The following is a 24,252-nucleotide window of genomic DNA, read 5'->3' as shown; positions in this document are numbered from 1 at the left end:
AATTCCTTGTTTTGCTTTGCTTGCATGCACAGCTTTTGCTTTACCTATTAAACTGTCTTTAATACCCCAACCCACAAGTTTCCTCACTTTTACCCTTCTGATTCTCTCCCCCCATCCCAGCGGGGGGGAATGAGCGAGCAGCTGGGTGGTGCTTCGTTGCTGGCCGGGGTTAAACCACAATAGCAAGGTCCTACCAAGGTCCTTCTCTCCTAATCTTACAGATCACGTCTTTCTATTGACAGTTATAGAAACACATGCACCAGCTAAACTATATTCCATGTACTACTTACTAAATTGTGTACTCCTAATTCTCTCCAACATCTAAAAGACTTACCATAAAATAGTCTTTAAGCCCCCTGGAAAGAGCCTGAAAAGATGCTAAATACAAGGCCAAGAGCCAAGGAACTGGTGACAGTACCAAGGGACTAGACTCATGTACAGAGAACACCGTAGGATCTCTGACTTCCAGGCTCCAAGCAACCCAATGTTTCTGTCCTGCAGGGGGGGGTGAAAAATCCTATCCTCTGCTTAGCTTAGTAGAAGCAAACAGTGTCAGGTCTGCATGAAAAATACTTCAGAGCCTGTGACTGATGATATTTCTTGCCATAACCATATGTGGTTATGTCACTATGCTCACTGGCCAAGTCCTCATAAAGGAGCATCTTTCCTCCAAATTTTCTTTGCAAAAAACTGAAACAATTCCACAAAAAATACTATTAAGATCCCATCCTCTGACTTGGTGAATTACCAAGAAAAGAGTATATGCGCTTCTATTCTGGATTACCGTGTTATCTGAAAATCAGTATCACAGCGTAAAAGATGACTTAGATAGCAATGAAACAAATTTCCTCATGTGACAGTTGAAGGTACTTACCACAGACAAAGCCAAATATGAAATTGAGACTAGATTTCCCCAGAGGAATAACTGGAAATATTAAGTTTGCTTGAGAACTACCTACCCGAGTCAAAGGAATAAGAATTAGGAAAAAGGCTGCAGCCAGTAGAACACAACCCTTGTGTCAAGACCCTGGTGCGGTTCTGTTACATGCTGGCATTTTGTATCAGATTTTCCATCACTATCATTCCCCACGAAAAATTGAAGAATGATTTGACTTAAAATAATCTGAAGCTCATTCATAGACTATGAGAGCCATATGCAAACACCAACAAAATGTTCCCTCAGCTCTTACGTTTTAAACTACATGTTGACTCTGAAGTAACTGTAGATGATAGCAGGACATGTCATGAGAAGACATATAAGTGAGCTGACAATTCACATATCTCTGGAAAAAAAAAAACTAGGCTGCAATTTCTCCTCTATTTCCATTTTCTTTGAGATTCAAAAGAAATGTCCTTGTACTGAGATGTTCAGGAAAGCCAAGTATTTAAATACATTTTATATTAATTGCCATCTAAAATAGCTAAATCAGAGGAAAACTTGCTGTCTTTTTCTTTTTTTTTTTTCTTTTTTCTAACATGAAGTAAATACATTTTATATTAATTGCCATCTAAAATAGCTAAATCAGAGGAAAACTTGCTGTCTTTTTCTTTTTTTTTTTCTTTTTTCAAAATAACATGAAGAAAAAAATAGTGAAAAGACTACTGTATTTATATGCATTCTTTACTATGCTCATCACTGACTGGTATCTAAAACCTTATTGGAACACTCTAGGGTCCACATACAGTAAGACAGTGACCTCAGACTCTAATATATACAAAGTCAGAAGAAACAAATGGAAGCACAAAAAAACCCCACAACCCATGAAACTAGAAAGCATGTATAGGAATGTACAAAGAACAACCAAATCGGTTCACTGGGAGCCAAAACTGCTTAACAGTCAACACAATTACATATCTTTAAATATCATGTATCAAGCCAGGTTAGTCAAAATGAAAGCTTACACTCATTGCTAAGGAGGTGGAAAGTCAAGTCTCGGGCGGGGGGGGAACAACAAAGTAGGCCAGTGCAAACGCTGTTGCTGCAAAATATTTTTTCCCTCTCAAAAACTATGCAGAAAATCAGAGGTATGGGGCTATTACAATGGTTGCAGATCCTACGAAGTTATCACCATCTGTTGTGTCATCTATTTACAGACACACAGACATAATCAAAACTGAGGAAAAACTGCTCAAATAAGTGTAATTTTCTTTGAATAAGATACCATGCATGTTTAATAAGCTTGAGAATCTCCCAATACAAATTTAAGGGAATAAACGGTATTGGTTTCTTTTCTGTAAGAAATGACATGAACGAGAACTTTCCTATACACAGAAACGAACAGGGTTTATGAGGAGCTACATTTGTCAGCAGGGCATTCAAAAGTTCTTTTCATAGTGAACATTAGAAAAAGCATTAAGAGAATGCTGCTGTAATGCTGTTTATTCACATGCAGTTTGAAAACAACATCCAGGATAAATATATAGCCTCAGGTCTCAGTTCCATTTACCACCTTAGAGAGAAGAGCATCTAACAACCCGATACCTCAGTATGGCACTACGCACTCTTCTAGTTCTGTGTCCCATTTACTGTCTTCTTTGTAAGGTTTTTACTCCTTTGGAAGCTTTCATATCTCAGCCTGAATAGCTTGCTTCTCCCAAAACCTTCTGGCCTGCCTTCAGACAGCTCAGACTGCTGTATTCCCCTTCTTGTCAGTCTCTTAAAAATTGCTGTGTTCAAGCTGAGGTGAGCGATACCAGCAATGCCCCAAAGCACTAGGCAAGCACCTTCCCAGCAATTCCCAAGCAAGCAGGGACATACGGAGCCAAGATTCACCAGAAGAGAAGTGTGATGCAAGGCTTCTTGGTATGAGCTAGTCTTAGCACTCTTTGGAGGATTCTAGTTCAGGTCCCACAAACTCTGCTCCTCAAGGCATTTGGGGCTAGGTCACAGTTCCTGAGCTAATAAATTGGGTCTCTCAGCAGGGCTGGCTCTGTCACAGCATTTTCCTCACATGGCTATGCTACTCTCAAGTCTAGAAGTCGCTCTAACTATTGCAAGTGAAGGGCTTTTAGTTCCCAGAACACTGCACAGGACAGACCTGCCCCTGCTTAATGTGTTTAACCTGGAGAGTACGAACAACCCACTCCCTCCCTGCAACCAGAGCTTAACCTAGTACCCTTAGTATCCAAATTTTACAATAAAATGCAATAACCTAGTTTTGAAAATGCTGTTTTCAAACATACACACTGAGTATTTTCTAAATAACACTGAAACTCTAACTTTAAATTATTTTTCCTCTCTGGAAAACATATTGGACTTATTAATCAGTCCCCAGCTCCTGAGTGTCACTACTACTATTGCATATGCGCAAACAGAGCAATAGGAAAGAGCAGGGTGGCTGCAAAGCAAAAAGAAACAAAAAAATCATTACTCTCTTAACACGATTACCAAATTTCTCCTTTTTCTTCTCGAAGCCATTTTCATCTCCGATTTTTAATTCATATTTTTATGCAGCAGTTTCCCTGTTTCCCTTGTGTATACACTGTTTGAGCTTTCAATTTTTAATTTTTCTTCAATGGTGCCCTATCTTTCCTTTTCTTTTTTTTTCTTCATTACCTGGGTTTTTTCCTCTCTTGGTCTGTTTCCTCCTGCTTGTTTACTTTTTTCCCCCTAGTCCTTACTAATTATTTCATGTCTCTTGATCTGTTTCATTATGTGTCATGGCTTTTCCTTTCTTATTTTTTTTATGTTGCATTCCTTTATTCCACTCCTGCAGCGCTCTGATTTCTATGTGCTTGCTTAACTATTACCCAAATGGCTCCAAGCAGGACACACTCAAACTGGAGAATAAATAAATTAAAAGAAAAATACTATCTGTGGCCATGTGGTGTTGCCTAGCAACGCCCTGTACCTCTCCACAGCTTTTCTAGAGCCCTGGTGGCAACAGAGCTTTTCAGACTTATTGCTACAAATATATGCAAGATCCTTCTCGCATTGATTGTCCGTTCACTAGCAAATAAATGCAGATAAAAATATAAACGAGAAAGAGAAACTCCAGAGAAAGAACCAGCAACAGGACTACTCTTCCAGCACAAGAAATGGCCACATACTCTGATGCGCGCTGCCCCCTTGTCTCTCGTGTACTCTGTAAAAGACGCGCAGCTTATATGTTATTACTGTTCACTAATACTACTACTGTTACAATCTTTGAGAAATAGACTGCAAAACATATTTCTTAAGCAATTAAAATTTGTGTTAAATTCACCCAACTCTTAAATAGTTACTGTGTATGCATTACTGGCTGACATTCATTGACTTCTTACACTCTTGCAAAGTTGCTTCTGAAAGCTTTGCGCTAAAGAAAAGATAGTAGGTAGCCTCCAGATTGTACAGGATAGGAAAAATGGTCCAAGCATTGTCGAAAATGCAGTGGGATTATAAAGGAAGTGAAGTTTGTTCCCAAAGCTTATAGATCCAACCTTAAAAGATTTTCAATATCTATTATTTCTAATTACTTCAGATGCAACAGAAGTGAAAGCGAAGCTTCCCCCCCGCTTTTCTTTTAAAACAAAAGTTTGCTGGGCTCAATCTTCAAAAGTTAGAAACAAATGCTCATCAATACTTTACAAAGTATTGATGATTCAGCATTAGCTAGACCGAGTTTCAAGAGGACAGATACTAAGCCAGTTTCCCTGACAGTCCTTTTTTATTCCGCAGCAATGAAAGACTCCTTCCAACAGCCAATGGCAACTTCTGAGAAAGAAAAGTCTTTTTAATTTGGGGATGGAAATAATGCTTATCCAAGGGACTAAAACTTTAAGGATATTAGGAGTCCTGGAAGGGGGAGTCAAGAAATAGAAACGCTAAAGCAAAAGATAACTACGTAATTTAGCTAAGGACCAACCTGTGATGAAGCCCTACAGAATGGAGAAAATGTTCAGTTAACATGTATCTTTCTGAAGGGTATCAAAAACAGTGTTATTACCTGGGAATTTTTTTATACAACTAAATCAGCCTCAAAGCAATTTGATGTCTGCATAGCAGACTATCAGTAGCAAGTGAAAAGAGCGCACATCAGAGCACATACCTTAAAAAGATATTTAACAGCATCAGTCTACATCTGTCAGCTACAAATTGTTACGTAGTAAAAAGAAACCGCAAATGATCCACATAGGTAAACAAAGGACAGAAACTAATATTCAGGTACATAATCCCAGTTTATTAACCTCATTCCTACAGTAATGTTTGTAGAAATTAAAGGCCGAAGTAAGGGTACAGAGAACACAGCAGAACCCATAGATGATACAGGTCACCATAAAACAAACGCAGACATTGCGAAGTCAAGCACTTAAATTCAAAAATGCCTAAAAAAGGTTTGCCGTTTCAAAACTTGATTTGCCCCCTTCACGTGTATGCAGCAAAACACCAGTTTTAATGATATGATCATGTGCTATTTTACACAGAAGTGCTGCCTGACTCAGAAGACAGAACAGAGAGTGCTCACCTAATCAATAGCCTTTCAACGTCTGTGCTTAGTGTGTGGCCTTATTTACTGCACGCTATTCAAAACCTTACTTGAAGGCAAAACTACTTTTCCCCATGAACATTTCAATGACACTCATCACTACGGTATCTGAAGTGATTTAAAAGCAATTTATTCTACATACTGTGAATATCCCCTTTTAACAGGTAGCAATCGGCACAGAAAGTCTACCGAATAACTTGAGCACGCTATGTCAGACACCTATGGTCCAAGACAGTGAAGTATATAGGAGACTGGAAGTGACAACATGGATGATCAGACTTACTCTCTTGCTTTCACATTCAGTTCACATTCAGATTTTCTCATCCAGTTGATGGAACCATCACCCTCTGATCGGCTGGTATTTCTAAATCGTCTTCTCTCTTAATTCCAACCATTAAGCTCCTAGTCATTCTTATCCTCAGCCCTTGGCTGTACGGCCTCCTAATTGCACTATTACATTTACTCTTATCTTTTTTTTATTCTAAACTTCAGTGTCACTCAGTTCTTTATGATGTTCTAGTTCCTTCTGTATTGACAGTGCCTGTCGACTTTCTTGTAACATGCTCCTAATATTTACGTCAAGCTCATTAATGAAAATATTAAATGGTATGAATCTGAAGACTGATCCTTCAACAAGCTCTGCTCAAGGCCCGGAAGCTCTTTTTTAAGCACTACTCACTCTCATTTCCTTTCTAGCCCATCCCTTATCCATGTTACTATTCTAATCTAAGCAGACGATACTTCATTATTAATCGGCCAAAAAAAAGCATACCTTGTCAGTTTGTCATGATCTATCCCCAACAATAAACCCCAACATGTCTTATTCCATCTTCTATTTACCTTAATGCGTTTAATAAATCTTTGCTTCAAAATTTGTTTTAAAAGTTCTGCATGCTGCTGATATGAGACTAACAGAGTTATAGCTGCCCATCAACTTGCCATCTTTTAACATACAGAAGCTGCATCGGGTATTCTTTAATCAAGTACCATAACATACAGCTTGCTTTACTCTTAGGCCTGTAATTTCACATGTCAATTTTTCTGTGATACTTTCACTGATATTTTTCTGTCCCTTTGACTTCAGAGATGAAACCCTCCAAGCTTTCCTTCTGGCCTTCTGGCCCCCTGCCTGGGGTAATTTCCATTTCTGCACTTGTCTGCCTATTAGCCACCTCTTGTTTTACTCCCATTTTACTGAAACTAGAACAACGATTTACAAAGATTTTAGACAATACCCAGGATGTTTAATCCTATCTTCACACTTGCTTTCCTTGTTATTTTATTTCTTTTAATTTAGTTAGCTTAAGAACCTTTTACTATTTGTTTTATATAGCTGAATAACCTTTTACTATTTGTTTTAATTTCTTTCACCAGGTGTGACTCAACTTGACTTTTGAAAGTTCTCACTTTGCCCTCTGTACTTTCTCCTTTGCCCATCAATCCCATCTTTTTCAATTCCTTATGGGTTATCCTCTTACTCTTAATACTCATTTTGAAGTTGTTTTCCAGTTCAGTCTGAAACTCTTCTTTACAAGTTGGGATGCAAATTCCAAGTAACTTTTGTATATTTGAATTAACAACAATCTCCTCAGAATTCATGTCTTTGAGCTGTTTAGTTCAGTTCAGAGATCTAAATAGTTTCCTTAACTTCTGAGTTTGTCTTATAAAATAATAAAATAAATTTTGGTAATTCTTCTATAGAATTTATATTAAATTAACTCCAAAGAAAAGCTTGATGAACATTATATTCTGTGATTATCTATTCTATGACTTCCCCCATTTGCTAAATTTAAGGCTGAAGTCCATTCAGCTTGATACCTGAATTAGTAAGAGTTGATACTATTTAAAATGTTATGTTAGCGTTTCTGATTTAATGACTGCTACTAACAAAGTTTGTCAGTTATCACATCAAAGAATACCTGCATGCTACCATTATCAGGATCAGTAGTCTTCCAGGCTGTATATAGAAAGTCAAAGTGTCTTACAATGACTTACCTCTCTAATAGCATTACAATCAATTTCAAGTATAGAAAGTTGTGAGGGTAACAGAATGAGGACGGTGAACTTCAGAAAATATAATTTCAATAGACTCAGGGATCAGGTTGGTATGTCTCCTGAAAGATATACTGATCAGTAAAGGAAAGCAGGAGAGAGGGCAAACCCTGACAGAAATGCACAAAGGGAAACTATTCCTGAGCAAAGCAAAAAAAAAAAAAAGCACTTAACAGACCTTTATGATCATACCATGTCTCCCCCATGGCCTGGAAATCAAAATCGTAAAAGCAGGGAAACTATGACACATACCCAAGTAGATAAATATCTAAGTATAAATGAACAGCACAAGCACTGTAGGAATAAAATCAGAAAGCTAAGGCACCAAGCAAATTTCAATTAGCAAGGAAGGAAAAAAAAAAAAAGAAGAAAAAGGTTCTATATACATGAGAAGTAAGAAGAAAATAAAGAGAAGTCAGGTTTATGTACAGGAAAGGAGAGCAAATAACAAATGACGCAGAGTGAACTGAATTATTCACAGCCTTCCCTGCTCTCTTTATGAAGATGGCATGGTATAGCCATAACTATTACTGTAAGTATTATTTTTAGCAAGAACATGGGATTGCAGGCTTGAGTATTAAAAAAAGAGGTTGGGTTTGTTGTTTTTTTTTTTTTATCAGACAGATGTAGTTCATGTATCACTGAGTCAATCTGACTGAAGCAATCCATAGACCACTATCAATTGCACTCAAAGACTCTGAGGGCTTGGGGTTCCAAAAGGCCAGGAGAGACAAACATAATGTTTCCCTTTACAAAAAAGGGAGTGAAAATAGCAATTCTAGACCCCAGCAGAGAAAACAGAGTACTTTTATTAAAAATGATAATGCAATATTAAAAAAGCCAACATCGGCATGTAAGAAACAAAGTTCAATCAATCTTATTTTCTGTCCTTAAGAGGATGAATGGTCTCATGAATAAGTGGTAGATGTGACAAATCTCGAGCAAACTTTTTTTTGTAAGTATTCCACATCACATTTTCATAAGCCAATTAAAAACGTAGCCTAGATAAAACAAATATCCAGTGAGTGCACAACTTACTGAAAAACAACCCCTAGCTTGTTTTCTATCACTGAAAAAGGACCTGAATCAAGATGCTTCATGATTCACCCAGGACCCCAGTGACCTGGATAGCTGGAAAAGAAGAATGTACTAATGGTTTCTACCGACATCACGTTTGGTGGAATAAGGGAAACAGGGAAGGAGGAGATATTAAACGTTTTAAAAAGCAAGATAAGAATTTAAAAATGAGGCCAAATTGAAGGGTCAGAATTTAGGCCATAAATTGAATACAAGACAATCCAGTGCTCTTGCAGAAGGAACAGCACATTGTAGGATAGTTCAGTGTGTGAGGCAAAGAAATTATTTCATTCTACTTGGTGCTAGCTAGGTCCCAGCTGAAAAATTGCGTAGTTTTTCATCATCACGATTAGAGAAAGATGCAGAAAATGAAAATCCAAAGAAAAGCAACAAAATAACAGTTTCAGAAAACATGACCAGCAAAGAAGAGTTGAAGGAAAATAGAGAACTGGAAGGATATCTAACAGGAATCTTCTGATATAACAGATTTTATACCAAAAGGGAACAATCATCAATTGTTCTGCAAGTAGGAGAAGGACAAGACGACAATTTGATCTTCAACAAATGAAATATAGTATATTTTAGGAAAAACTTGCTGTTGCATTGATTAAACACTAACAAGAATGAGAAGTCTCCAACATCATATGCCTTTAGAAGTGCGTTATACAAATGCCTGTCAAGAAATGTCTACCTATATTTCATTCTGTCCCAATCCAGAAATTCTCTCACTATCCCTCTCAAACCTACGTTTTTATGATTCTATGATTCCAATCCAGAAATTCTCTCACTAACCCTCTCAAATCTACATTTTTATGATTCTATGATTAGATTGATTTCTATTTACAGCCATAGCCAAATTTAAACCTGCTGTGTGGAGACTCTACAGCACATTTTCAGCACACTAGAAATGAGTTTACTGCCCTTCCCTAAAGTGATTTTGATCCATAAAGGTTTGGTTTTACCCTTGCTATCTTTTTACCGTCTGTTGCATTATTAACATAAAATGCTTTACCTTTATGTTTGTCTTTCCTGAACAGTGCATATCCTTTAAGGCAACTGTACAGGTAGTAATTTGGATGCTTCTTAATTTGTTTACTTGATTTAGCAATGTTAAGAACGTTCCTCTCACATGGCACATGAACAAGAAATCTTCAACTTATTTTTTTAAAGGAAAATACAAAAAGACATGAATTACAACTTGATAATTTTCAAATGGAATGCACGTGGTAGGATCTTTAGCTCTACAGAAGAAAACCTCTGCCACTTTAGCTAGCAATTAAGCAACAGTAGGTTGTTGTCCTGTTCTCGGTATTAGAGGGGAATAGAAAGTTTTGCTGAGTGATTGTTCCAGATACTGGCTGAAGAAACAGGACTGATTGGAGATGGAAGAAGTGACTGCAGAACACACGTACATGTAGCTTTCTGAAGACAGCTGGAACTGCTGGAACAGACACACAGCCAGAAAGACTAAGAGGGAACATGCTTCGACATGGCAACACCACAGCTCCAGAGACTGGGCCACCCACCAGTTCCCATTTCATCAATATGAAGCGCACACGCTGTAAGGAAGGTTCTTGTGCCAAGGAGTACCTAGGATCTTTGCAGACTGAAGAATCCCCAAAACATTACTTCTGATATCAGTACTGGATGGGATACTATGTTTATTTTCAACACTATATTCAAACAATGTATCAGTTTATAAAACAACAAAGAAATCGTCTCAAATCATTCCTGAGATGCACCACCAAAAATTTAAGAGTTCCTGAAACCAGGACACTACCCTAAGCAGAGAGTACTGAATATTGTAAGCAAAGGAGCAGTGAGTGATGAGGCAGTTAACTGCTCTCCACCTGAGGACTGTACATTGCGATAAAAATGCAACAGAAACTGGTCAAGATAAGGTTTTCCAAGCTTCTGGACAGTTCTGTTGTACCAACATACTTTTTCAATCCCCAGCCTGTTACGCATCCTTGCTTCAAAGCATGAGGATGCTAGTGCTTTTTTTCAATATAATGCTATCAGGATTGGTTAAAAGACCAGAAACAAGCTTTTCCGCCAGACCTGTTCATTCATACTTACGTGATTTATGGATGTGCATATATGACTGATTTTTTAATATGCATAAAAGAATTGATGGACTGGTACTCGGAAAATTTTTGTCCAAATATATGGCAAAGTTGCAGACAAACTACAAGCAGGGTCTTGTAATGAACACTTCAGTGCAACTTAATATTGGACAGTGCTACCAGCCCTGCTTAAAATACAGCATTCAGCAAGCTATACTACTTCCTTCACACTAAAATTGGTCTCTCAGCTCCTTTTACTTCTAGCGAGCAGATGTCTTCCAGGACTTAGACAACATAAATAGATCTGAAGTGAGTAATTACTAGCAGGCTAACAATGGCACAGGTTTCTGCAAGAAACAATGTTCAAGCACTTACAATTTCTCAACTTAAAGCTCGTGATCATTTTTAGTTTTATAGATTTCTAAACCGATTAGAGATGGGGCTTTCGCTATACAAGAAGAAAGTCTAGGAGAGGAAAGGAAAGAGCAGTATAGGTTTCGGTATAGGCAATAGTTTACAAAAGAAAGAAAAAGTGGCAGTAGAGGGGCTGAAAAAAGAGAAGCTAGTCTTCTTGTTATTTATTCTGTTTTCCAATACACCAACACAAGAAGGCACCTTTATCTCCATCCAATAACCACAGGAAAGTGCACATACCGAAATCCACATCTAAAAGAATACAAGGCTAAGCAGAAGATGAAAGTTAACAGTGCAGATTGTTTCTGGTCTTATCTCTACTCTCTGATCTGCTCAGCTTTAATGAAGGGGAATGAGTTGATCAGACTTACTTAGAATTCAGCATTTGCAGCAGACAAGCATTTTTCATTTTGTCATACACGTATGTGTAAAACCAAACAGTTTGCAACTCTGAGACACTTTGGTTTTGAAATGGTTAAGATCAGAAATACACTTGGAACTAAAAATCTTTGGTGAGTGCTGCTCTATAAGAAGGGGAATCATCCAACATCAAACCTGAAGAACACCAAACCTGAAGAACTCTGAACAGAGGAAGTTAAGAGGTCAGAGGTGGTTTTGCACAGCACTCCAGGAGAGCCACAAGGTGAGAAGGAACCTTTTGCAGAGGGCTAAAAAAGGATTTGGCATAACTTGCCATCAGCTATTATTTACAATTTGATACACAGAAAATGTGCATAAAAGCACTAATTTGTAGCAGTCAGGCAAGTTAGAAGCTATTGAGATATTCTAATGAAAATACCTTAAGACACTGAAACTAAAATAAAACAGAAAATTCAAGGACTATAATATGCATTTCTTAGAGCAAGTGTAAGTGCTATCATATATAAACATGTAAACTACTTTATTCCAGTAAAATGGTTATAAATGCCAGCATATGGTATCGATACAAGAAAATGCAGAGTAATTAGTTAATCTAAAAAATGCATGAGTAGGAATTTGACTGCTAAATGATTAAACTGGTACATTTTAAAATGTCTATTAATATTTAATTATTGACACTATGAGAAAAGAGAAAATCTCTTGATGTTACTTCTCAGCTCTTTCTGATACTCAGTAACCCATGTATTATTCATATGAATAGTTTGTGCACATACAGTCAATCACTAGTTAAATAAAAGAATCATTCTCAAATTCCCTAATCACCTCAATAGATCCTAATGCAATATTTTCCACATTTGGGAATCAGAGCGTTTTATTTAAGAAATCAGTCTGGCCATGATGAATACAGTGCAGCCTGAGCAGACATCAGTTCAAAGAATCAGATGTCAAAGTGCTCCCTCTAATGTCCCTTAATCATCACACCAATTAGTGGTTGAATAGTGATGTGATTAAAAAGACCGCTGCTATCCTATACCTATTCAGACTAGTAGAATTCTACATATGTTCTACCAATTAATGTTTGAATAGAGCAACGATTAGAGAGACATCTGCCATTGTATATTCATTCAGAAAAGAGCTAAACTTGCATATTCATATGCAATGAAGACAAAAATAAATATTTGCAAAGGTAAACTATACATTTAGATTATAAAGATAATTGAGTTGATTTCCTTTAATGAGTGTTCTCTATTTTACAATATTTGTGATTATTTTTTATTTATAAATATATAATCTTTCATCAATACGTGTCTAGAAATGGCCAAATTATTCACTGAAAAAGCATCTATTCATTAAGGTTCCTGATTTCAGGCCTTGGGTGAACTGGGTTTCATATCTACTTGTTTGCAATTGTGAACTGCTAACTTGATTATTCTGTAACTGTGATACATGATTGCGCACAAAAATTACATGGCATTTTCCCATCTCACTGGAAGGCAATACTTAGAGTAACAAACCGATTATAGCTGAGAAAGAATCACCTTATTTACAGGTTTTTCTATGCAAGCTTGGACATTTGTACACTAAGAGGTCCTTACAAACTTTTTTTTTTTAAATAAGAATTCCTTTTTACAGATGTTCATATATAGCAGTGACAGCCACAGAAATACTATCAAAGTAAAAAGCAGTTTGAAGTTTTAGCAAACTCTTATTACTACTGTTTTAAGGGAGTAACCTTGTCCTCTGAATTTAAAGAGCAACATGATCTGTTACATCTTGCAATGAATTGCAGATCTCGCTCTCCACCACTAGCACAGAGCAATCTGGTAGTTGCACCTTAATGTTGCACAGAAAAAGACAAGGTGAAGAATTTGGTTCTTTAACGGCTGGAAAGAACTATAGGACAGTTAAAGACTCTTGCCCAAAAGTGATGCCCCTGCAAAAAACAGCTGAGCTCAAAAATGATGCTGTTCAAGGAAGAGAGGCTCTTGTTGCACAATGCTGATCGGGCTTAGCAAACGTAAGGACAAAGAACAATGCTACTAGTGCCAGAAAATCAATACTGTTACAGGCTACGGCAATTAACTACAAACCAATTTAAACCCCATTTCCTTTTCACCTTTCTTGTCTCATTGAAATACTTCCAACTCTTCCATCTGGAGCAATTATTACTATTATTTCTAAATGCAGAAACTGAAGAAAGTCTGAATTTATAGGTGGGTTTATGTCATCTTCCCACCTATCCTTAGTAGGTACCTCCAAGGTTTCATTACAAAAAAAGGTTGGACTACAATATCCCACTGAATTCTCCAGTGACAAGTGAATTTATAAAAATTGCGGAGGTGAATTTCAGTAAAACAACAAACCCGCACGTGTACAAGGTAAAAGCAGAACTTGTCCCATAATGCTTAGACACCCTAGTCATAAAGCACGGAATTCAGTGTGCTGGGTGTCACACAAATGCACACAATGTATGCCCATCTAGTTCGTGATTTAAATGTCAGCAAGCATAGAATACATACAGAAATTGTATTACAGAGAGTTGGAAACCATAAATAAAAACATAAATCAGATGTCTAAACAGTCCTGAACTATCTAGGAAAACCCTGAAATCAAAGCAAGTCCTTACAGCATCCACAGTTCATTGCTTTAGTTTTATCTGTAAATTGATGACCTAACGATCTAAATTTCGCTGCCTTCTCCAGGATTTACTATTAGTATAGGCATCTCAAAACTCTTCTACTTTTAATTTCTTCTGACCAACAGAAACCTTTGTTTCCCCAGCCAGACTAGTGGCATCTGTTTATACCACCTTTCAGCACGACTCGGAAGAAACCAGAGTGTTAACGCTTAGGTTTAGCACTGTTACCGAGGGTGACTCAGCAATCAAGAGTTTACCTACTCTGATCGAAATCTCTGAGTTAAAATTTCTGAAGGAAAGCTGACTGATCTTGCACCTACAGCTATAAATCACTTTTACAGCAAAATTTGGTTGCTAACACAGTAAATAAATAGCACTCATTGAAAGCATAATTGAACCTTCCTTTAGGAGAATGCTCTTCCAATGTTGAGGAAAGATATTGACACTCAGTTTCCACTTCAGAACTCATTTAATGGGCAACCCAAAGTGTCTCAGAGCAGGCTAGGAGTTAAAATTTCACTTGTGTAATTATTCTGAGGGAATATGTAAGTCTGCCATCTGGAAGCGTATTAGACATTACAAAGTCACTGTGTGCATGCCTCAGCAGATGCAGCTTTTGTTCGGAGTTTTGAGGGCTGTTAATTTAATTAGTTTTGTATTTTCATACTCCCACCTTCCCTCCAACAGTGATTCTGCAAAGGCAGCACCAGTACAGCTTTAAAAGAATCCAAAGCTAAAAGCCAAATTCAGATTTCAAGGAAATGCAAACAAATATACTTCCTACGGACTTCAAATAGAGCTTGACCTGTTCATTAGCAGGCCTAAACGTTACTGCCAATGGCTTTTTAGACCACAACAGAAAATTGTGCTCAATGTATCCTTTCCTACATTAGCTTTCTTATTTTAAGAAGGCTAGGAAAGGATTCTATCATTTTGTTTTCTTGGTTTATTAAAACCACTCAACAACAATGATCTGGAGAATGTAAAAAGTCTCTCATTTTCTTCTAATGCCTTTTATGTAATGGGACACCACACAAGTGTTTAGGTTTGATTTTTTTAGTTTTGTAGGACTTTTTCTGCCAGAATAGTAAGCTGGGAGGTAAATCTTGCACAGTAAAAGTAAGCTACACATTTCTGAGTAAAGAAAAGTTTGACAGTTCTAAAAACTGGGGCCATTACTGGCCTAAAAACAAGGACTACCCCTTTACAGTTTCTTCAAGCATTTTACATTTCTTACCATGACTTGCAACCTAAATAATGTGACATTTCTACCAAATAATTCATAATATACAGTACAAGATCTATCTGTGATGAAGGTGTGTACATGTACAGATATACCTATTTTCTTATTTCTAACCTTTAACCCTGCAAGTTGCAACACATGAGCAGATATCTGTCAGCGCAGAGTCCTAATAAGTGCATGGATCTCCACACAGTAATGCAGAACTAAAAAACCAGGTTGTTTATCAGATTGTAAACCTATGCTGAAACATCATCCTGCAATATTTGACAACATTCAGAATGTCTTTCAGATGAAAATCCAGCCAAGGCACACAAGCTACCGATGAACCCGAAATCGGTGCTGTTTGCACAGCCCAAGAAGCTCAGGCCTTGGGGATCCAAGAACATTGGAGACACCATGAGGTACGCACGCACAGCTAAGAGCAGGAACACGGGAAGAGAGACAATTTCTAGAAAGCTATGCACTTTCACAGTTAACAGCAAAACCTTCAAATATCAAACATTGTATGAATAAACTGAATACAAAAATCAAACAAGGCTGATATGGGGGAAAGCTCAGAGATAACCAAGAGTGATCTTAAAGCCTAGAAGCTTTAGGAAATGTATGTTAGCACACCCATTAGGAAGATATAGATGTGTATGCTATAGTTTGAAGTTTAACTAACTAGGATAATTTACATTGGAACAGCTAATCAGGTTACTACACAGATAACTAGCTGCCCTGAGCTTCCTAACAAACAGTTTCTGAAAACAGAGGAGTTTACAGCCCAGTATTGATTACAGGTCACCTGAAAACATAACGATGTAAACTGCAGCCATCCAGGAGCTGCTTGCTGAGCAGCTCAACTATCTGTGCAGCAGGAACAGACAGTTGTGGGCAATAACTGCATCAGACATCCCAAAATAATCATCCCTGTTCACAAACAGAAGGTTTTCATGTTTGTTCGTTTCCAGTTATTATAACATTATCTAAGCCAATAAATAGAATAAGAAAATAGGAATATTAGCTATAGTAAGAGAGGCATTCTTATAATCAATGCTACAAAACAGGAAACTATACTAGACTATGTTTGAAATGCTAAGGATACCCTGCGTTGCTCCTCCCAGCAAATACTTGCTGGTCATACTGGATTTCATAATTTTGAGAAACTGAGGAACTTCATGGGTTTTTTGTTTTGGTTTGTGTTTTGTTGGTGTTTTTTTTTTAAATAATAAACAAATATCAACTATCAAACCTGAATTTTCCTTCTTAGTGGGAGAAGATGTTTTGATAACACTATGAAAAGACACCATAACATTGTACCATAAGGGAAATAGTTTGCAGATGAAGAAGTAGTATTCTACCTAAAAGACTTCTGAATTTAGAGGATTATCTAAGAGAATCTGTAGGAAGACAGTAAAAACACTACAAAGATGAGAGATCAAAGAGACAACAAAGTCCGATAGGATTAGTCAAATATCACACTGAGACTAGGAATCTAAATACCTAGAGAGAAAATGATGATATCTAATGGCAGAAATACTGAAGAATACAGACAGTTTATAATGAAAAAATATTTATTCTAAAAGCACCTATTTCCTGAAAAATACAATGCACAAAATTTAAATACCAGATCCATGTTTTAATCTAAGCTTTATGTATTTATATATAACGTATATAAATATGGTCATATATATATAGTACATATATATGTATATAGCTCTATATATAGATACATATGTACATAAAATAGGTACATATGATGGGTTCCCCTATTCCTGTACTGAAATAAAACTACCTTTAAGAGTCTCAGAAAGGATAGTGAAGTGCTGTTCTACCCAGCATTACTCCTGGAAAACAGAAAGAAAAGGAGCAAGCGGGCAGCAGCCCTGCGGGGTACAGAAGAGGCAGCTGACGCTGGCTGCCCAGGGAGAGCGAGTGGCTCTGCGAGGCTCGGGAGGTGGTGAGCCAGCTGTGATGCTGCTTGATACTTGAGACTCCATATCAGACTCCATAACGAAAGGGGAAAAAGTTGCATCAAAGACTTACTAAATCACCAAAAAGGACAAAAGTATGGCATGTACTCAGTTCTGAAAAGTAAATAGCTGATCACAAAGTAACTCTGTACCTACAGGAACAGAACTAGGAGCCAAATTTGGCTACTGAACAACACAGGAAACTCAAATTTGAATTTCTCACACAAGTGAGATTTCAGCCTCAAATGATTTATTGCATGTTCCAGATGCAATAACAAACGTGCACTTACTGAACAGCTTTTGTCAGAATTCCTTTTCCATTGCTTCTTGACCTGTTTCTTTGCTGCAGTTGAATGAAGAGTTGCATGTGTCTGTTTTCGGGGATTTAAAGTCAGAATGTTCTGTAGAAAGAGAACAGAAAATATTAAAATGTAGGTAAGATTTCCAAAAACGTTCAAAGCCTCTGAAATCACACCTCACGCTTATTTACAGTGCTATGCAAAACCAAAACACAATTACTCAATATTATAGCCCAACTTCATACAAATCTGTTTAGATTTATATTGTCCACACCACTTAGATTTTGAGTATTTAAGGACATTTCTAGGTCTGCTAGAAAACAGAATTATATTTAGTGGCCATGATAATGGTTTCCATTCCTGGATGTTTGTTATGTACAGCATATAGAAACACATAATTCTGCTTCATTATATCACTCCAAGTAACACTTGTAAAGCAAAACAAGCAAAAATATTTTAAAGGATCTGGGTTATTTCTGGACATTTCATCATTTCAGTATAAATTCCAACTTCCCCTTCACAGGAACCTGCTTCTACGCCTAGTGAGCTGATGAGTTAACTTCATTTCTCTTACAATGCTTTTATCTGCAAGGACACAAACAAATGTTGGGAATATAGCTGTGCTTTGTGGTGGTCTGGCGACACAGGCAGAATGAAGTTTGTAATGTCTTTCATTATACTAGTGCAACCTGAAAAATTAAATCAGCTTTTTGGAACCCAAGCTCTTTTTCAAATCAGGCAAATGACAGGTTTCCGTAGCAAAACTGACCTCACTTAATTCAAGGGGTGAGTGTGAACAGCGTGCAAGCGACAGATCCAGACTCAGGTCTGTGATGGAGAACCAAAACAGGCATATTGTTGGTTGTAACTCCTGGAATTGGTTTTGTAAGTTTTCCTTTAAAAAAAAAATGACTTTAGCACTATACTTCTCCACTGTGATGAATAGGGTGTGCTTATTCTGTTACTATATGTCAAAGATGTGTGAGACTGACTTACAGAAATGGAGACTGAACACGATGAGTATGATGGGGTTATGAATATTATATCAGGATGCTTCCTTATCTTAAAAGTCTGCTTGAGTGGGTGATAATGATGAAAAAGTAATCTGTTGTATTAAGATTTTATTGTGTTGATGTTTATGGGGACTTTTTTTTTTTTTTTTGAAATGCAAAGGGGCCACTTTCTAATCAACTATTTAATGCTTACTCTGGACTGATCAGTAATCCATTTTTCCCACAAAACAGAAATGTCACCTACTTGAAAATTCTACCTGCAAATAACAGCATAGCCCAATACAGTAACTCCCAGCTTGCCTGAAGCACAAAGAGACAAAAAAGTGGGTTACAACTTTCAAAAAGATATAGACTATTTAGCAGCCTACATGCTGTTGACTTTCAGGAAGAGTTCGAGGGTGTAATCAGATGTGCCTCTGCAATTCCAGCAGTAAAGATTCTGCTCCATTTCTGGGTGTTCCCCAGCTGAGTACCTCAGGCAAGATGTGGCAACCAAATGCATTCAGTGGTGGTTTATGCTAATTTATTTCATTCTTAATTAAAACAGAGCAGGGACATTCACATAAGGGATGTCACTTACAGCATCTCAGTTGCTACTTTAATTTCTCAAGATGATCAAACTCAACTGTCAGAGCACATCTGACTCATTGGTGATAGGCTGTTGAGTGCCCAAATCACCCAAACCGGGCAGTAGGTCCTGAATCACGCATACACTTTAGCAAAATTTTGCCTACTCTCTTTTGTAATTGCTTAATGCAGTACTCTTGGCCATGAATATTATAATTATTTTAGCAAACTGAAATGAATTGCAAATTTCTAGTAATAAACTGTAACAGATGTACTCCACTGGGTACAGCACCAGTTGGTTTAAAACGTGGAACAAATGGTGGGGCAAGCCAAGGATGGAAGAATCCCCATATGTTTGCTCCTGTTGGAATTCTGCAGCAGGAGCACGGCTCCAAGCGCAACAGTTGCAGAAATCCAAAAGGACTACGTAGCGCAGCATGTCCCAGAATTAAATCCGAAATAAAACTGGCACAGAATATACTAAATCACATATACAATATAAAAATCGCTTATATTCCCACTACCTAAATAATATACTATCTGCCTAAATCTTGGATTGCTGACCAAGGTGGCTGGTCTAGCTAGAGGTCCCTGGTGTTTAAGAACTGCCCAGAAGTTAACTGCCTAAATGGGAAAGTAATGTAAATGCTTTTGGGTCCGTTAAACTGTCAGAAAGGAAAATTAGCGAGGGTGTTTTCTTCCTATTCATTTCAGTCCCCTGGTTGGTTTTCTGCAGCTTACAGCTAGTCAGACATTTAGTAAAATTAACAAATAAATTCAGGTAGCTCAGCCAGTAAGTGGAAAATAACTGAGAAGAAAGTTCTAGAGGGAGTGTTGCAACTAAACACTTAATGTATGCACCCAGCTAAACAAAAATAAACCGCCGTGGACATGCAAGAAAGGAATCCCGAGACCTACAATCTCTCAAACACACCGGCCATCTGACCAGGGGGAGAGCTCATTGGTGAGGACAATTATTTGGGCATCTGTTATCTGGCTTGTCCCGATCCCATGCTTATTCTGCTACATAAATTCTCATTCTTGCCAGATGAGCTGTTGTTTGATGTCTCCAGATGTTGAAAGGGCAAGACTCAAGTTCCCCAATGGAGGATGCGGGTACATAATGCATCACTTTTCAGAGTACTATGAACTTTGGATCTCACATTAAGATGCTATTGGTATAGTAATGGGGAACCTATGAATTATATATTTAGTGTTTTACATAAATGGCCACATTTATTTCATTAAAAATAAAGTAGGTATAAATCCATTATCATTAATGGCTGCAAATCAGAATATAATGCTGCTGTACTTTTGTAGAAATCTATTTAGGTACTATATTGATGGAAAAAGAAATAGGGCTATGAGTAAGTACCTAGAAGTAAAATCAGCCCATGTTGAGTACACACTTGTGGCACAGCTGCATAACATGCATAGTAGAGTTAAGCTTGCAGCTTTGCACAAGGCTGATGATTATGAGCACCACCAAAGTATTATACTTTCTTTCATTATTTCCACAGATTAATTTGAAGACTTCACTTTGGGAAGAAAGCCAAGTGGCCTGTCTCTACAGAACACAACTGAATGTATATTGCAGATGACTCCCTCAAATACGACTACCTTAAGGAATTCCTTTAATAATAACCCATGACAATGATTTCTTTCACGTCTTTTAAAAGACAAAGATTAGTATAAGCTAAAAAATACTAAAGAATGGTTTAATTCCCTAATACATCCTCTTCTAGAAGGGAACGTATTCATTATGACTAATATATATTGATTTAGGTTGCGAGTATCCTAAAATGCTATAAACTACTCATATGTAACGTACATTGATAATGACTAGCATGTGTAAGTGATAGCTAAAGTTTTTAAATTTTGAGAATTTAGTGATAAATGGTCATGTTGATCTGTGCCAACACAGTAACATAGCTTCTGAGAATAAACTTGTCATAAGCTACTCATTAGATGTTTATTGCTCAGCTTTTATTTTAAAGGCTATGATTAAGGAGTCTACACAAAAAATACTAGCTCTAATCTTCACTATCATCTATTAATGAAAAGGCTGTAAAAGTTTTAAAACAGCATGTTATATTACAGTGAGTAATTTTTCAAGAATTTGAATTAATACTACTCCAAACTAAGTGATTTCAAGGCAGTCATTTGGGATAGGACACGTTCTGCAGTTGGGAGTCCTGTTTCTGATACAGCATTTTCAGATAAATCAAGGCAGGTTTGGCACATGCTCTGTGGTGATCCAACGTAAATTTCTGGTATAGAAATTTCATTTCATTAAAAGTGTCACACCCATTTTATTCCCATCTCATAAAGTCACCCTTTTAGCTGAAATCATAAGAAGCTATTGCAATTAAATCTGATTTTTAATTACATGCATATTCAGCAAAATAAAACATAAAATTATGGAAGCACTATGCTTATTAGGAACCCTCCAATACCAACCGGGGCGGAGGGGGAAGCAGAGAGGGGATGGTGTTAAGAGAAAAAAAAAAATACCATTTACATCATAGGTGGGACTGCAGTAACTTCAAGGCAGTCATCAAAAAGTCCTGCTAGTCTAGCATTGTCTTTGTAAAATATATGACGGTACTGCAAATTTTGAAAGCTTTTCTTTAGAGCACTAAGCTTTGAAGTCTTCAGCTTCCCCCCCAAAAAAAAAAGTAACAACCTTAGCAAGGTGTCCTGGTTAACGTGGACCTTATCTCTCACTAGAAACAGGAAATTTGGTAAAAATTCAATGGTTAAGATTACTCTGCTTCTAGAAGAACTCCTACTGAAACCAATGAGTTGCATCAGGAGTATTTAATCCTTAGTAATCCTCATCTTTGTTACTGGTAATTCAAAGCCAGAATAAGGATCAGAAAAACCTTCTTCAGGCTCTGTCACAGGTTGCAGTATTAAAACTGTATAGGCTTCTTAATATGACAAAGTAATAATTTGCTCTTTTCATGGATTCTGTCCTCTTTCTCTAGCTTGTTGGGGAAGTTTCTTATGAACAGCCCCAAAACGCCTGCTGAAGTTCACCACAGATCAATACGCATACAGCCGCAATGAAGCTGCTGAAAATGCAACTGTTCACATGCAGACTATGACTATGGGCATAAAATGTGGTCCCATGTGTCCGTTCGCTTTGTTTTAGCATGCAGCACATTTACCTAGCCCAGCCCCTGCAATGCACAGGTTATATCCTGTTTTACTCCAGTTGCCTCACAGAGCATCCTCAGCTAAACTCTTTTATATATATCAATTAAAATTCAGGAGTAGGCTAGGCATGCTAGGGAATGCATGTGGAGAGCAATTTAACCCACCCCATTCCATTAATCTACCCAATTTCCTTAAAAAGAGTTGTAATCTCCCTCACAGCAAGTAACATTAAATGTATTGCAAGATACATATGTTCACCAAGTGAACATAATGAGAACGTATTTATTTTTTTCTAAGAGTAATGAGCATACTAAACAATTAATTTCAAAGCTATGCAAGTGTTAATTCACTGACAGAAACAAGTACCTGGGGTTTTTCCCCTCATATTTTCTAGTATATTTGAACATGAAACTGATTTTATTAGTGTTAGTCAGTCAAAGACCAAAGAACTCAAGCTACAAGTATTTGTTTTCGTGAGATTAGATGACCCAGAATAATGAGTATTGTTTAAAAATCATGTCAGTTAAGAAAAAGATGACTAAGGCATGAGTTCTTTCTATTAATATCTTATTTGAATTGCCTAGTTCACATTTTACTTCTTGCATCTACTCTGCCTTTTGGAAAGCAGCACGAAGCACTAACAGACAGATGCAGCACTTCCAACACCATCTAAAGTCCCTGACTATTACAAGTGGAAGTTTCATTACCAAATGAGCAAGAGCAAGTTCTAGTCCTAGGAGAGTTTGTAACACTAAAAGATAAACAAGATTTCAAAAAATAAGTATCCATGGTGTCATGTCTTCCAGAAGCTAGCTCTATGTTATTTTTCATTATTGAAAGATTATGGGAAAGCGTTGTGAATTTCTCCCTCATGCTTATATATGACAGAATATCTGATAAACTGATACTTGTGTCAAACGTGTATTTCCTTACTGAAGATCTGAACTGATGAGAATCTTTACAAACAATTTATATAACCTGGCTGATAATACATCTTAAGAATTCATCCAAAAACTTCAAAAAGGAGAAAAGACCGTGCTTTCACAGTAGTTCAGGCCTGGTTTAATTGTGAGGCAACGAAGGCCAGAGAAAGCTAGATGAAATGTGAAATGACCACAGATGTCAGGGGAATAGTGTGGTCAGCCTTTGGAGAGCCCAATTCTGGAACCAGAAAGGATCCCAGACAGCATGGGACTCAGAAGGGAAACCCCCAAAGAATTATTTTTGTATATTACCAGATACGTTTTCTGTTGCTGAGACAAACAGCTGCGTGTGTGAGCAAAGTCACAAGCTGACTGCGAACCCATTTATATTACGGTATATCATAGCGTGACAAGCCGCAACCCTCTCATCCCTCTTAACAAGCACAAAATCTCCAGGTGACCCTCTGTGTCCATGCCTGAGAACCAGCAATTTACATTATTATATCATCTTCAAACCAGAGCCCTCAAGGTCCAGAGAGCTGGAAGATGGGGCTTCACTTCTGTGGAGAGACAGCAGGCCTGTGACTAGGTAACGTGCCAGAAGAGCAACAGTGCTGCAGCCTCCTGTGAGACAGGGGCTGAGAAGCCGACAGGCTCAAGGGACTGGGGCCTGACCCTGAATCCTGGTGCGTGTACGGGAGGTGGCAGGGAGCTCATACATGCCTGGGAAAAGCCTCAACTTTCAATCAATTGTTTCTTCTCTGAGCCACACAAGCTCAGAGTCTCTGTGCTGGTTTTGGCTGGGATAGAGTTAACTTTCTTCACAGCAGCTGCTATGGGGCTGTGGTTTGGATTTGTGCTGGGAACAGTGCTGATAACACAGGGATGTTTTCGTTCCTGCTGAGCAGTGCTGACACAGAGTCAAGGCCTTTTCTGCCTCTCACCCCACCCCACCAGCGAGCAGGCTGGGGGGGCACAAGGAGTTGGGAGGGGACAC

At 37.6% G+C, this 24,252-nt stretch overlaps 1 protein-coding gene across 1 annotated transcript in view; it reads right to left on the bottom strand.

Annotated features, from left to right (window-relative positions):
- DPYD (dihydropyrimidine dehydrogenase) overlaps positions 1-24,252 on the bottom strand; it is a 387,751-nt gene that overhangs the window by 347,222 nt on the left and 16,277 nt on the right. Inside the window, exon 4 of the mRNA XM_009290477.2 lies at positions 17,582-17,692. Within this exon, the coding sequence (XP_009288752.1) occupies positions 17,582-17,692 (111 nt within the window). The remainder of the gene's footprint in view (positions 1-17,581; positions 17,693-24,252) is intronic.

Source organism: Aptenodytes forsteri, unplaced genomic scaffold, assembly GCF_000699145.1.
Source record: "Aptenodytes forsteri isolate BGI_AS27 unplaced genomic scaffold, ASM69914v1 Scaffold237, whole genome shotgun sequence".
Taxonomy (NCBI): Eukaryota; Metazoa; Chordata; class Aves; order Sphenisciformes; family Spheniscidae; genus Aptenodytes; species Aptenodytes forsteri.
Note: the sequence above shows the minus strand (reverse complement) of the source record. Positions and strands in the feature narration are given on the sequence as shown.